The 14,499-nt window shown below is 42.3% G+C and overlaps 1 protein-coding gene across 1 annotated transcript in view; it reads left to right on the top strand.

Annotated features, from left to right (window-relative positions):
* Positions 1 to 14,499, top strand: part of AMOT (angiomotin) — a 64,379-nt gene that overhangs the window by 43,787 nt on the left and 6,093 nt on the right. The window contains exons 9-10 of the mRNA XM_052662801.1: positions 2,253 to 2,402; positions 3,193 to 3,383. Coding sequence (XP_052518761.1) covers positions 2,253 to 2,402; positions 3,193 to 3,383 — 341 coding nt within the window. The remainder of the gene's footprint in view (positions 1 to 2,252; positions 2,403 to 3,192; positions 3,384 to 14,499) is intronic.

Raw genomic sequence — 14,499 nt, 5'->3', positions numbered from 1 at the left:
AATTTTAATTGCCTTTAAGTATAACTGGTGTAAGCCTCAGTAATTATAGTTAACATTCTCTACATTAACATTGCATGGCTCCCCTAGGGTTTTCAGAGTGATTCACAAATAAATGCATTCAGCTTTAAATAGCTCATCAGGACTATGGAACCCAAAAGGTAAAGGATAGAGGATATTTTCTGCTGTCCAATTATTCAAAGCTTAGCAAATAAGAAGGCAGGGGGATCCATGGCTTAAAGGTCTTGATTGCCCTAGTCTATGTTATTACAAATAGTCACATATCCCAGAAAAGAAAGGTTTAAGCTTATTAAGAAAAAGAGAATGGCAATTTTTGTTTCTTTTATTTTCTAGGCGAAGGTCTAATGGATAAAAGCATTTAGACTTAAAACTTGCCTCAACTGGTTTACAAGGCTAGATTGAACTAGGCCTTGGAATGAAAGGAAATGTCAAGACATGTAGTGCAAATTTTTTAGGTTTTCCCAGTCACCTAGGCAAAGCATAACACAAGTCTGGTAGGAAAATAGAAGTTTTCTTCTACCTAGAGAAAGTTCAGCGATTCTAATTTGGAGAGAGAGCGGGTAAAAGACAAGGAGAGGTTCCCAATTGGCATGTATCATCATTGTCTAACTGGACATTCTAGAGAGCAGTGATTTGGACACATTGCCTTGAATCTGTTTCCTGGTTTCTGCAATGAGGGAGTCAGGTTGGTTCTGCTGGCTTGGCTCCAGCTAAATGGATGGGGGCAATGCTGGTAAAGTGGGTGACCTCTTACATTGCAACTGTCTATCTAGGTATCTCAAGGGCTTGGGAATTTGTTGGAAAGTTAGAGTTGAGCTGAATTCTTGAATTTCCTTTGGACCATGTTATCAATAATATCTTTACATTTAAATCTTTGTAGTGAGATTTCAGGAAAATAACAATAACAGATGTGACCAGCTGGGAAGAATTTCTACTATAGAAAGAGTCCATGAGTTGATTTTATTAGCAAAAGAGGCACTCCCACAAGCGTTTTAAGTATTAAGGAGCATCATCTGCTCATTCCTAACAATTTGGGAAGGTTGTACTTTGCCCTATCTTCTTAGATGTTGAGAGTCTATATGTTGTTGTTGGTAGTGTGGTCACTAAGTTGTGTCTCACTCTTCTGCAGCCCTATGGACTGTAGCCCACCAGGCTCCCCTGTGCATGGGATTTCCCAGGCAAGAATACTGGAGTAGGTAGCCATTCCCTTCTCCAGGGGATCTCCCTGACCCAGGGATCAAACCCGCATCTCCTGCATTGGCAGGCAGATTCTTTACCACTGAGCCCCCAGGGTCTATATGCCTTCTTTTAAAAGCTCTGGAATTCTCTTCATTCCTTCCTTCCAATGGAATCAGGGTTTTGCCATGATAGAATTTGCCTTGGAAGTTACAAGGGTACAAAGAACTCAAACTCTTAGTCCCAGCCTGCTTCAGCTTTTGTTGTTCGTTATGGTTCATAGACTTGCACATATAATTCTTTCTCTTTGCAAGAGTGAAAGTTAAGAGATTACAGTCCAATGTTATCAGCTCAGGCTCATGAGTAAGGCAGAAATCGCAAATGACCTGTGTTCTTGTAATATAGAACTGGTGGGACAGTGCTGGTCAATGAAGAGACTAAAGACTTTTGAACCATTGCATGGCACCTTCACTTTTGAGGGGTAGAAATGTTCCAGGAGTACAGTAGTGATGACACTGAGTAATTACTAGGACTGTAGAGTTCAGAAAGACAATTCTGGCCTCCTTGTTGACCACCCTTTTTGTCTCACTTAAAAGGGAGACTGCTATATAAAGGGGCTTCCTTTCCATTCCAAATTAAACACTTCTCCCTGGGGAGCGCCCTTTCATTCTTTAGCATTCCGCCCAATGTAAGGACCAAAGTAAGATATTCCTCCCCCAGAATATTACAGTTTAAAGAAGGGAAGAGGTGAGGACATCTATAGATGGGAATCTTAGGAGCTTGCTAGCAAAGACTCTCTTGATAGAAATAGATTTGGGGGAAACATAGATAGAGGGAGAGATGAAAAAGGAGCTCCTAATTCCTATCTGCTGAGACATTCTATGTATAGTCAACACAAGGCAGCCTGCTACTCATGAAGGATCTTCTTGCTATTCATTCTTTCCTGGAGCTGGACAGGAAGAGATGTAAACACAGGGCTGGATTTGGGGAGCTCTGTATAACTGACCCTGTTGTTTTCTTTCCTTCCATCTTGCAATTCTCCCAACCTGGATTTTCAGCTAAAGAAGAAGCAAGTGTATGTAGATAAGGTGGAAAAGATGCAGCAGGCTCTTGTACAGCTCCAGGCTGCATGTGAAAAGCGAGAGCAGCTGGAGCACCGTCTACGGACACGACTGGAAAGAGAACTGGAATCCCTCCGAATCCAGCAGGTATGGACAGTTTCCAGAAAGTGAGATGGCTCCTGATCGTCCATTTGTCAGATAGTGTCTGACATGAGAAACAAAAATACAATTTTGTCCCACCTGGTCTTACTCCACAGCGGCTCTCAATTGTAAAGACATAGTCGGCTTCCTTAGCTTCCTAGTGCAACACAGTCCTTAATGCTTTATAAGAGGTAAAGATGCTATGCAAACAGACTTTGGGATATTTTAGGATTGGAAATGGTCTTTCCAATGGTCTTTCTTTTTTTTTTTTTTTTCCCAATGTTCTTTCCAAGTCATTTAGTCATACATCTCACTTTTTTTTTTGGCCCCATGGTTGGCATCTTAGAACTTAGTTCCCTGACCAGGGGTTGAACCCATACCTCCTGTAGTGGAAAGTGTGGAGTCTTAATCACTGGACTGGCAGAGAAGTCCCCCCAACTCCTCAATTTCAGATGAGAGAAAATAAAGATCCAGGAAAGGTGGCATGATTCACTTAAGATCACACAAATTTAGGGAAAAGGTAGAGATGAAATCCCAGATTTTAAATTTCTGTTTCTATGATCCACTTTCTGAGCAGCATTATAATTTGATATGGCAGGCTCCTTTTGTGGTCCAGAGTCACATACTCAAGCCTAAGGTAGAAAGTCCTAGGAATTTCCCTAGCTTCTGAATTGGAGTCCAAACTGCAGTGGCTTGGGCAGTAGTTCTGTGCAAAAATAAGGACTCTTCAAATGGGATTTGGCCCACCATGGTCCTAACACACTAATTTCAGAGGTCTCGGCATCTCCCCCAACAGCGCCAGGGCAACTCTCAGCCGACCAATGTTTCAGAATACAATGCCGCTGCACTGATGGAAATCCTTCGTGAGAAGGAAGAGAGGATCCTGGCCCTGGAAGCTGACATGACTAAGTGGGAGCAGAAGTACTTGGAAGAGAATGTGATGAGACATTTTGCTCTGGATGCTGCAGCGACTGTAGCTGCTCAGAGGTAAGTAGTTGGCTGGTAAAATCTCGACATGAAGGGCAGGGGTGGTGGGGAGAACAGAAAAGTGACTGAATGATAGTTTTTCCAGGGTCCCCCCACCCCCCGTCATGTTGTGTTTCTTTTTTCTCAGTTTCTGCTTAAGTGTGTGGTTTTCAGTTTTTTTTTTTAATCTGGTTATGCAGAGACTGGACCTTCCCTAGTAGCTCAGCTGGTAAAGAATCCCCCTGCAATGCAGGAGACCCTGGTTTGATTCCTGGGTTGGGAAGATCCCCTGGAGAAGGGATGGACTACCCACTCCAGTATTCTGGGGCTTCCCTGGTGGCTCAGGTGGTAAAGAATCCACCTGCAATGCTGGAGACCTGGGTTCGATCCCTGGGTTGGGAAGATCCCCTGGAGGAGGGCATGGCAACTCACTCCAGTATTCTTGCCTGGAGAATCCCCATGGACAAAGGAGTCTGGTGGGCTACAGTTCATGTGGTCACAAAGAGTCAGACACGACTGGGCAACTAGCACTGCACAGCACATGCAGAGACTGAATGACTGTAGGGGCTGAGGGTACAGGATTTGAAAATTCAAGTTACTGATGAACTTTCTAGACTCATAGTTCAGCTTTCCTCAGGAGCCCAAACAATTGCAGACCAGATCAAATTGTGTACATCTCTTTCCCCAGGGCCTCAGGTTTTTTGAGCCACGTGTGTAGGTTTCTTTGTTTAGCCCCAGGACTGGAATGAAAGCTTCTCCAGAGAAATGCCACTCCAAAACTAAATGTCACTCAGGAGTGGCTACTGCCATTTGATAGCTCTGGCTCCTCCAAGGTATGCCGAAGGTTGTACTGAACCCGAATCTGTCTGTGCCCTTTGAGAAGGTCTATTTGAAGCCCGCATTCTCAGTGTCCCTGAGTTCATTGCATGTAAGCAGTCACATTCCATTTGGTAAAGCAGAGAAAATGGCAGGAGACTTTTTCATTTTGCCTTTTATGTGTTTCCCCTCTTCTCGTTATAAACATTTATTATTGGTCTTTGGGGGACACTGTGCTCTTACCCAGTTTGTCTGTCTTGCTGCTGTTTGTAATCATCCGTTGGGAAAGAAACAAAAACTAAATTTGAATCAGGAGATGGTGCATGTTGGAGATATAGACAGAGCATGGTCTGGAATTGGGTAGCTAAGGCAGGCTATAGCATATTGCACCCAGATAGGTCTCTACACAGAAAGTTATTAAAAATCCTAGTATTGTTTTAGCATTCTCCTAAATGTGGTAAGTCATCAGAGTCTGGCAGTGGTTGCCAGACTTGGGCTGGAATATGTGTAGAGGGGGCGGTGGATACATTTATTTTTGAGTCCTTTTCTTGCCAAATCAGAGGGAGGTCAGTGCTTAAAAGCTGGACTGGTGGTTTGTAAATCTAATCCCAGTGCTTCAGGAAGATGGCTTACATTTCTCTAATGTGATCTGTCTGTTTTCACATACCCCCTATAAACCTTAAACAAATTGCCTATGTCTTGATTTTGAGGTCTTCATGGGCTTAAGCTTACCTGTCTTTTTTCTTTCTTCTTCTGAGAACAGTGTGCTCAGTACATGCCAGTGTAGTAATAGAGTGCATAGAAGCCCCAGCTATGCTGGAAGGTGGTCGAGAAGTTTGTAGGCAGCTTAGAAGCAGAATGAAGTATAATTTTAGCTGCTGGTTCCCAAGAAAACACCTGTGCCCACTCTTTGTTCAGAGGTTGTTCAGGAAACCCTAATGATGAAAGGGAATTTTTGTCATCTTTGGGCAGAAACTTAGAAAGCTAGAGCTCATGAAGGTGTGCTGTGTGAGAAAATGTTGGTGCTGGGAAGTTTGCTATTGAAACTGACTTCAGAATAGACTCCAGGTCAAAATTCAGGAAAGGTAGGAGGTTGTCATTTGGGGGCCTTATATAAAGAAACTACCCCTTTCCTGCCTCCCTGGGAAGTTTAGAATATGGGGAGAATCCCCTTTCAGATGGATTTCTTTCCAGAGTCTGTTGGCTCCTGTAAAAGAGATTTAATTTAAATTGAATTCCTTTAAATCACCAGGTAGAAAGTTTCCATGTAATCACTATTTTCAGTAAAATGGGCATGCTTATCATTTAATGATAAAAAGCAGCCAAATCCCACCTAGTAGGAACACTTTGTAATAGTTCCCTGGACAAACATTCCATATCTGGACTGTGTACCTTTTGCATGCCTATTAATACAACCCACATGAGAGATTGAGAGATTGTATTTGAATTCCTGTAAAATGAGAGAATTGGACTAGGTGATTCCTCCAGACCCTTCTATTGCTAAGATTATACTATTTTCCAAATATTTGCATCTTATGCTCTGCCATGGAGATTGGTCTCCTTTTCCTCCTTTCTTTCTTTATGAGCTTTCAGATTTGGAAACTGGCATTCAGAAAACTTTATTTCAGAACCTGTGTGCTTTTCTGCCTTCCCTTCCAACTTCTCTTGCCATTTATTTTCTCTCCAATGATTTCACTTTCCCTCCTCCCAATCCTTAACGTATTAACCAAGGTTCTGCTCTTTGCCCCTTTCTGTAGTAAAGCCTTTATATCTGATTTTCTTTCAGAATAATTTTTAAGTACCTAGGCTATTGGCTGCAGAAGGAAAGTGCTCAACATACGTTTGAGTAATAAAGGAAGGAAAGAAAGGACAAAAAATGAAAGAAGGAGAAAAGAAATGAAAGAAGGACAGAGATGATTTCTCACTCTACAATTTAAATCCTTAAATCTAGTGTCACATTGTAATGGCCTGCTTGGTTTCTTCTGTGTATTCTGCTAGTATCCCAAACTTAATATATTCCCAAAATAATAGCTCATAGGTAAATAACAGGTTTCATGATTAGGAAATGTTGGTGTCAATGGTAGTTGCAGAATTTTCTTCAATTGAAGTATTAGCTACATATTTAAAAACTACTCATTTGAAGTGTCTGGTTTGGTGAATGTTGGTAATGATATACAATAATGTTATTGTATATGTAAAATAACATTATTGTATATCATTGCAAAGACATTATTGTATATGTATCCACCATCAAAATAGAGGACACATTCTAAAGTGTCCTTATGCCCCTTTAACTCGACCCTTTCTCCCATGCCTGACCCCAGACAACATCTGTTCTTTGTCATTGTAAGTTTGCCTTTTCCGTTGGCAAACTTGCAACATTGCCCAACATTGGGTTGACCAAAAAGTTTGTTTGTTTTTGCAAAAAATCCTGAATGTCGTATTTTTTTAAAAGGCCATATAGTACTCTCTTTTTAAGTTTCTTTCACTCATCATGATTACTCTGAGCTCCCTCTAAGTTCAGTTCAGTTCAGTCACTCAGTCGTGTGTGACTCTTTGTGACCCCATGAATCGCAGCACGCCAGGCCTCCCTGTTCATCACCAACTCCCAGAGTTCACTCAGACTCACGTCCATTGAGTCAGTGATGCCATCCAGCCATCTCATCCTCTGTTGTCCCCTTCTCCTCCTGCCCCCAATCCCTCCCAGCATCAGAGTCTTTTCCAGTGAGTCAACTCTTCGCATGAGGTGGCCAAAGTACTAGAGTTTCAGCTTGAGCATCATTCCTTCCAAAGAAATCCCAGGGCTGATCTCCTTCAGAATGGACTGGTTGGATCTCCTTGCAGTCCAAGGGACTCTCAAGAGTCTTCTCCAACACCACAGTTCAAAAGCATCAATTTTTCGGCACTCAGCTTTCTTCATAGTCCAACTCTCACATCCATACATGACCACTGGAAAAACCATAGCCTTGACTAGACAGACCTTTGTTGGCAAAGTAATGTCTCTGCTTTTCAACATGCTATCTAGGTTGGTCATAACTTTCCTTCCAAGGAGTAAGCATCTTTTAATTTCATGGCTGCAATCACCATCTGCAGTGACTTTGGAGCCCCCCAAAATAAAGTCTGACACTGTTTCCACTGTTTCCCCATCTATTTCCCATGAAGTGATGGGACCAGATGCCATGATCTTAGTTTTCTGAATATTGAGCTTTAAGCCAACTTTTTGACTCTCTTCTTTCACTTTCATCAAGAGGCTTTTCAGTTCCTCTTCCCTTTCTGCCATAAAGGTGGTGTCATTTGCATATCTGAGGTTATTGATATTTCTCCCAGCAATCTTGATTCCAGCTTGTGCTTCTTCCAGCCCAGCATTTCATGTATATTAATAGTCTGTTCCTTTTTTATTGCTGAGTAGTGTTCCATCACATGGATGTACCACACTTTATGCATTCATTTGATGATGGATTTTGAGATTGTTTCCAGTGTTTGACCACTGTGAATAATAAAATACAGATTTTTAATACAAAAATAGACATCTGTCTTTTCTCAGGTGAGAAGACATTAGGTTTTCTGTTTATACCCATTCTGGCACTTTGATTTTTGAAACATCTCTTGTCAAAGGGAAAGCTGTCAATGCAAGAAGTCACATGTCGTGTTTACTATAAGATACTGTTCTAAGTGCTTTACAATTATTGCTTATCTTAATAATAATTCTTTGAGCCAAGTACTAGTTTTCATTGTATAGACAAGGAAACTGAAGCACAGACAGATGAAATACTTCCCCCAAGATCATACAGCTATTAAAAAACAGAAGAACCAGGACTTAAATCTGCATTTTTGACATCTTAACTCTATAATCTGCTGTGCCCCATATAGGATGATTTCAAAGGTGGTGAAATAGGGATTATCCCCTTTCGAGAGTTGCTATTTGAGGTTTATTTAGTTTCTTAGACTATTATAAATAAGCTCAGTAACATAGCCTATATTATAACTTCATATTATTGTATTCCTAAAGATTCCTCTCTAGATGCCTAATGTAGATGAGGGAAATTACTAGCAAGTAGGAGTTCATCTAAGAAGAACCGATTTGGCAATGCAGATTTTTAGTTTCAGCTCACAAATGGTGATCTATTTCTAAATAGCAGCAAAAAAATAAAAACGTAACACACCTGACCAACCATGTAACTTATTACTTTGCACTTACTAAATCAGGTTGTTAGTGTTCTCCAGATGTGCAGTGTTTCACTTTTATTTGGGACCAAGTACATCTGGGAAAGAGGGAAGTAAAGAAATGGATACCAGAGGGTAGAAGCTGGTCACACTTGTTATGCATGTCTATCTAATCTTGCATTCTGGAGACCTTTCTCCAGTTCCTTTCTCGATTTTTCCTCTCATTCTACCTTCTGTCTTAGTTATCTTGCTCTCTACTCTAGCTTCACAACTGGGTATTGTTTTTGCTTTCGCTCCATCCCTTCATTCTTTCTGGAGTTATTTTTCCACTGATCTCCAGTAGCATATTGGGCACCTACCGACCTGGAGAGTTCCTCTTTCAGTATCCTATCATTTTGCCTTTTCATACTGTTCATGGGGTTCTCAAGGCAAGAATACTGAAGTGGTTTGCCATTCCCTTCTTCAGTGGATCACATTCTGTCAGACCTCTCCACCATGACCCGCCCATCTTGGATGGCCCCACATGGCTTAGTTTCATTGAGTTAGACAAGGCTGTGGTCTGTGTGATTAGATTGACTAGTTTTCTGTGATTATGGTTTGTGTGTCTCCATTTGATGCCTCTCGCAACACCTACCATCTTACTTGGGTTTCTCTTACCTTGGACGAGGGGTATCTCCTCACAGCCGCCCCTCCTGACCTTGAACGTGGAGTAGCTCCTCTCAGCCCTCCTGCACCTGTGCAGCCACTGCTCCTTGGACATGGGGTTGCTCCTCTCGGCCGCCACCCTTGACCTCTAGTATGGGGTAGCTCCTCCTGGCTGCTGCCCCTGACCTGGTGATAGAAGCAAGGTCTGATGCTGTAAAGAGCAATATTGCATAGGAACCTGGAATGTTACATTCATGAATCAAGGCAAATTGGAAGTAGTCAAACGAGATGGCAGGAGTGAACGTCAACATTCTTGGAATCAGCGAACTAAAATGGACTGGAATGGGTGAATTTAACTCAGATGACCATTATATCTACTACTGTGGGCAGGAATGCCTTAGTAGAAATGGAATAGCCATCATGGTCAACAAAAGAGTCCGAAGTGCAATACTTGGATGCGATCTCAAAAACGACAGAATGATCTCTGTTTGTTTCCAGGGCAAACCATTCAATATCACAGTAATCCAAGTCTATGCCCTAACTAGTAACGCTGAAGAAGGTGAAGCTGAACGGTTCTATGAAGACCTCCAAGACCTTTTAGAACTAACACCCAAAAAAGATGTCCTTTTCATTATAGAGGACTGGAATGCAAAAGTAGGAAGTCAAGAAACACCCGGGGTAACAGGCAAATTTTGCCTTGGAATACGGAATGAAGCAGGGCAAAGGCTAATAGAGTTTTGCCAAGAGAACGCACTGGTCATAGCAAACACCCTCTTCCAGAAACGCAAGAGAAGACTCTACACATGGACATCACCAGATGGTCAACACCAAAATCAGATTGATTATATTTTTTTGCAGCCAAAGATGGAGAAGCTCTATACAGTTTGCAAAACCAAGACCAGGAGCTGACTGTGGCTCAGATCATGAATTCCTTATTGCCAAAGTCAGACTTAAATTGAAGAAAGTAGGGAAAACCACTAGACCATTCAGGTATGACCTAAATCAAATTCCTTATGATATATAGTGGAAGTGAGAAATAGATTTAAGGGACTAGATCTGATAGACAGAGTGCCTGATGCACTATGGATGGAGGTTCATGACATTGTACAGGAGATAGGGATCAAGATCATCCCCATGGAAAAGAAATGTAAAAAAGCAAAATGGCTGTCTGGGGAGGCCTTACAAATAGCTGTGAAAAGAAGAGAAGTGAAAAGCAAAGGAGAAAAGGAAAGACATAAGCATCTGAATGCAGAGTTCCAAAGAATAGCAAGGAGAGATAAGAAAGCCTTCCTCAGCAATCAATGCAAAGAAATAGAGGAAAACAACAGAATGGGAAAGACTAGAGATCTCTTCAAGAAAATTAGAGATACCAAGGGAACATTTCATGCAAAGATGGGCTCAATAAAGGACAGAAATGGTATGGACCTAACAGAAGCAGAATATATTAAGAAGAGGTGGCAAAAATACACAGAAGAACTGTACAAAAAAGATCTTCACAAACAAGATAATCACGATGGTGTGATCACTCATCTAGAGCCAGACATCCTGGAATGTGAAGTCAAGTGGGCCTTAGAAAGCATCCTACAAACAAAGCTAGTGGAGGTGATGGAATACCAGTTGAGCTATTTCAAATCCTGAAAGATGATGCTGTGAAAGTGCTGCACTTAATATGCCAGCTAATTTGGAAAACTCAGCAGTGGCCACAGGACTGGAAAAGGTCAGTTTTCATTCCAATCCCAAAGAAAGGCCATTCCAAAGAATGCTCAAACTACTGCACAGTTGCACTCATCTCACACGCTAGTAAAGTAATGCTCAAAATTCTCCAAGCCAGGATTCAGCAATTCGTGAACCGTGAACTTCCAGATGTTCAAGCTGGTTTTATAAGAGGCAGAGGAACCAGAGATCATATTGCCAACATCCTCTGGATCATGGAAAAAGCAAGAGAGTTCCAGAAAAACATCTATTTCTGTTTTATTGACTAGGCCAAAGCCTTGACTGTGTGGATCACAATAAACTGGAAAATTCTGAAAGAGATGGGAATACCAGACCACCTGACCTGCCTCTTGAGAAACCTATATGCAGGTCAGGAAGCAACAGTTAGAACTGGACATAGAAAAACAGACTAGTTACAAATAGGAAAAGGAGTAGGTCAAGGCTGTATATTGTCACCCTGCTTATTTAACTTATATGCAGAGTACATCATGAGAAATGCTGGGCTGGAAGAAGCACAGGCTGGAATCAAGATTGCTGAGAGAAATATCAATAACCTCAGATATGCAGATGACACCACCCTTATGGCAGAAAGTGAAGAGGAACTGAAAAGCCTCTTGATGAAAGTGAAAGAGGAGAGTGAAAAAGTTGGCTTAAAGCTCAGTATTCAGAAAACTAAGATCATGGTTTCTGTCCCATCACTTCATGGGAAATAGATGGGGAAATAGTGGAAACGGTGTTAGACTTTATTTTGGGGGGCTCCAAAATCATTGCAAATGGTGATTGCAGCCATGAAGCTAAAAGACGCTTACCCCTTGGAAGGAAGTTATGACCAACCTAGATAGCATATTCAAAAGCAGAGACATTACTTTGCCAACAAAGGTCTGTCTAGTCAAGGCTATGGTTTTCCAGTGGTCATATATGGATGTGAAAATTGGACTGTGAAGAAAGCTGAGCACTGAAGAATTGATGCTTTTGAACTGTGGTGCTGGAGAAGACTCTCAAGAGTCCCTTGGATTGCAAGGAGATCCAACCAGTCCATTCTAAAGGAGATCAGTCCTGGGTGTGCTTTGGAAGGAATGATGCTGAAGCTGAAGCTCCAGTACTTTGGCCACCTCATGCGAAGAGTTGACTCATTGGAAAAGACTCTGATGCTGGGGATTGGGGGCAGGAGGAGAACGGGATGACAGAGGATGAGATGGCTGGATGGCATCACCGACTCGATGGACTTGAGTTTGTGTGAACTCCGGGAGTTAGTGATGGACAGGGAGGCCTGGTGTGCTGCAGTTCATGGGGTCGCAAAGAGTCAGGCACGACTGAGTGACTGAACTGAATTGACTACTCTAGCTTCGAATAGTAACTCTGATATCTCTAAGATTAAAGTTAGAATTTTCAACAACTTGTTGTATATTGTCATGGCTATTCAATAAGATACTTTAACTCCACTGTAACTAAAATCAAAACTCATAGCGTTTTCCAAAAAAGAAAGAGAGAGAAAAGTTCTTGGTTTCCTGTCACAGAATTAGAGCAGTATGCCATCTTTTCTAGTCATTAGAATTAGAAACAACAGAGTCCTCATTCATTCTTCCATCTCCCTAACATCCAAATTTAAATAGTCTCCAGGTTCTAGCAATTCTCCCTCCTGTAGCCATTTCCTGTGCCACTTCACTGGGTCCCATTTTCAAAATCTGTTGCTGGGATTATAACCTTTCTGACTGGCCTGCCTGATTCTAGTGTTATGGTTCCTTTCATCTCTCCATAACATTTCAGCAGAGATAAAGCTATCTTCCTAAAACACAGCCTGGATTATTTCATTCCCTTTGAAAAGCTCTAATAATCTTCGGTGCCTATTGGAATTAAGTCCAAACTCATTGCTGTAGTAGTTAATTCTTTTCTTTTTTCCCCCTCCCCTTGCAAGTTCCCTGCACTCAGGGACTAGTCTTATCCATGTCCATTCACTCTCCAGCCTCCCAGGAACTTCAAACACAGTGCTCCACTCATGGTTGAGTTCCCATATTAAATAAACAAAAGGCTGCTACTGATAGGAAAAGATGGCCTTGAAGTTTAAAAGGCCGCTAGATGTTTTAATTAGGAGGTCATGGGTGACATTCTAGAAAGCAATGTAAGTAATGTGACAGGGATAACTTTGTCAGACAGAGGAAGGAGAGAGAAGATGATTGGAAGGATAGTTGCCAGAAACAGTTTACTTAAGAATTTGAGATGCAGAATAGTAAATTCAGGTATCTGGGTTTGGGGTCTGTAGGTTGTCATTTCAAGTCCAGTATCTCTCTACTGGGTGCGGTCAGAGTATTGGAAGTTAGCAGGTCAAGTTGCTCCCTCCAGCGCTGTGCCTGCTTGCTTTGGCTTAAGCCATTGGCCTGGTAGCCCTGGTCTACAAGGAAGATTGATGTTGAAGGCCATCCTGGCAGCTCTGTAGGAATTCACTAAGTGCCCCACATTTTCAGGCTCCATTCCTGAGGAGTTCACAGTGTCCATATCAATTAGCTGGCAGGGCTATGTGTCCCCAAAATGGTCTTTTATGCAGTGAAAGTGGCAGGAAGCCAGCACTGGCTCCCCCAGTGACAGACCGCAAACTCAAGTCCCCAGTGTCAGAGCCAGGCCATCACATGGGAACTCTGCACTGTGGGGAACTCCTCCAGGGTCATACCTAGAGCTGGAATTCATTCAACTCATACTCTCTTGTAGGCAATTTTCTTTCTACCTATACTTTTCTCTCTTAATAATGGATAGTTTTGTTGGGGGATTTTCTTGTGCCTGGCACTGCATGTCTTACATGCATACTTTCATTTTATCCCTCCCCTCCCCCATCCTATGAGATATGGGTATAATTATTATCTCTGTTTTGCATACAAGGAGACTGAGGCTTAGGGCAGTTAACCAGTTCCTGAGCTCTTAGAGTTTGTTAGTGGCAGAGGACTTGGGAAAGTGGAACTTGACCCTTACCAGGTCTACAGTCGTGGTCTGTGCTCTCAACACTACACAACGCTGCTTTCTTTTGCATACTTTGGGACACAGGGGCCATTCCCAGTAGGATTACAAACAAGTGAACTGAACTAGGGCAAATGTAGAATTCTGCTGCTGCTACCGCTGCTAAGTTGTGTCAGTCGTGTCCGACTCTGTGCGACCCCATAGACGGCAGCCCAACAGGCTCCTCTGTCCCTGGGATTCTCCAGGCAAGAATACTGGAGTGGGTTGCCATTTCCTCCTCCAATGCATGAAAGTAAAAAGAAACTGAAGTCGCTCAGTCGTGTCTGAATTTTAGCGACCCCATGGACTGTAGGCTACCAGGCTCCTCTGGTAGGGATTCTCCAGGCAAGAGTACTGGAGTGGGTTGCCATTGCCTTCTCCAAATTCTGAGATGCTAAAATATTTTGAATATAGCAAATGATGAAAGCCACTGTAGTCCTTTCCCTTCTTGCTCTCCAATTACTTCACAATTCAGGTACATTGTTCCCCACCTCATATATAAGAGGCAAGCATTTGGGGGAACTGTTAATTTTGCAGAAGCTCTCCAAAGTATCCCAACTTTAATACCAACTTTCTGCCTCTTCATTCCCCTGCCCCTTCACTGCCATCTGCACTGGTCACAGTCTCTAAGCTCACAGGACATAACTAGCTGCCAGCACAAAAGATGCCTGGAGTTCTCCTGCAGATCCTCATTCTCAGAGGAAGTATCACACAGCAGTGCCGGTCATTGTTTTCTCAGCCCATTGTCTGGTTTTCTTTAAAACCAATGTTATTACATCAACATTCTTCCTAATCCCTTTTTCTTTCCCTCCAA

Source organism: Budorcas taxicolor, chromosome X (assembly GCF_023091745.1).
Source record: "Budorcas taxicolor isolate Tak-1 chromosome X, Takin1.1, whole genome shotgun sequence".
Lineage (NCBI taxonomy): Eukaryota > Metazoa > Chordata > Mammalia > Artiodactyla > Bovidae > Budorcas > Budorcas taxicolor.
Note: the sequence above shows the minus strand (reverse complement) of the source record. Positions and strands in the feature narration are given on the sequence as shown.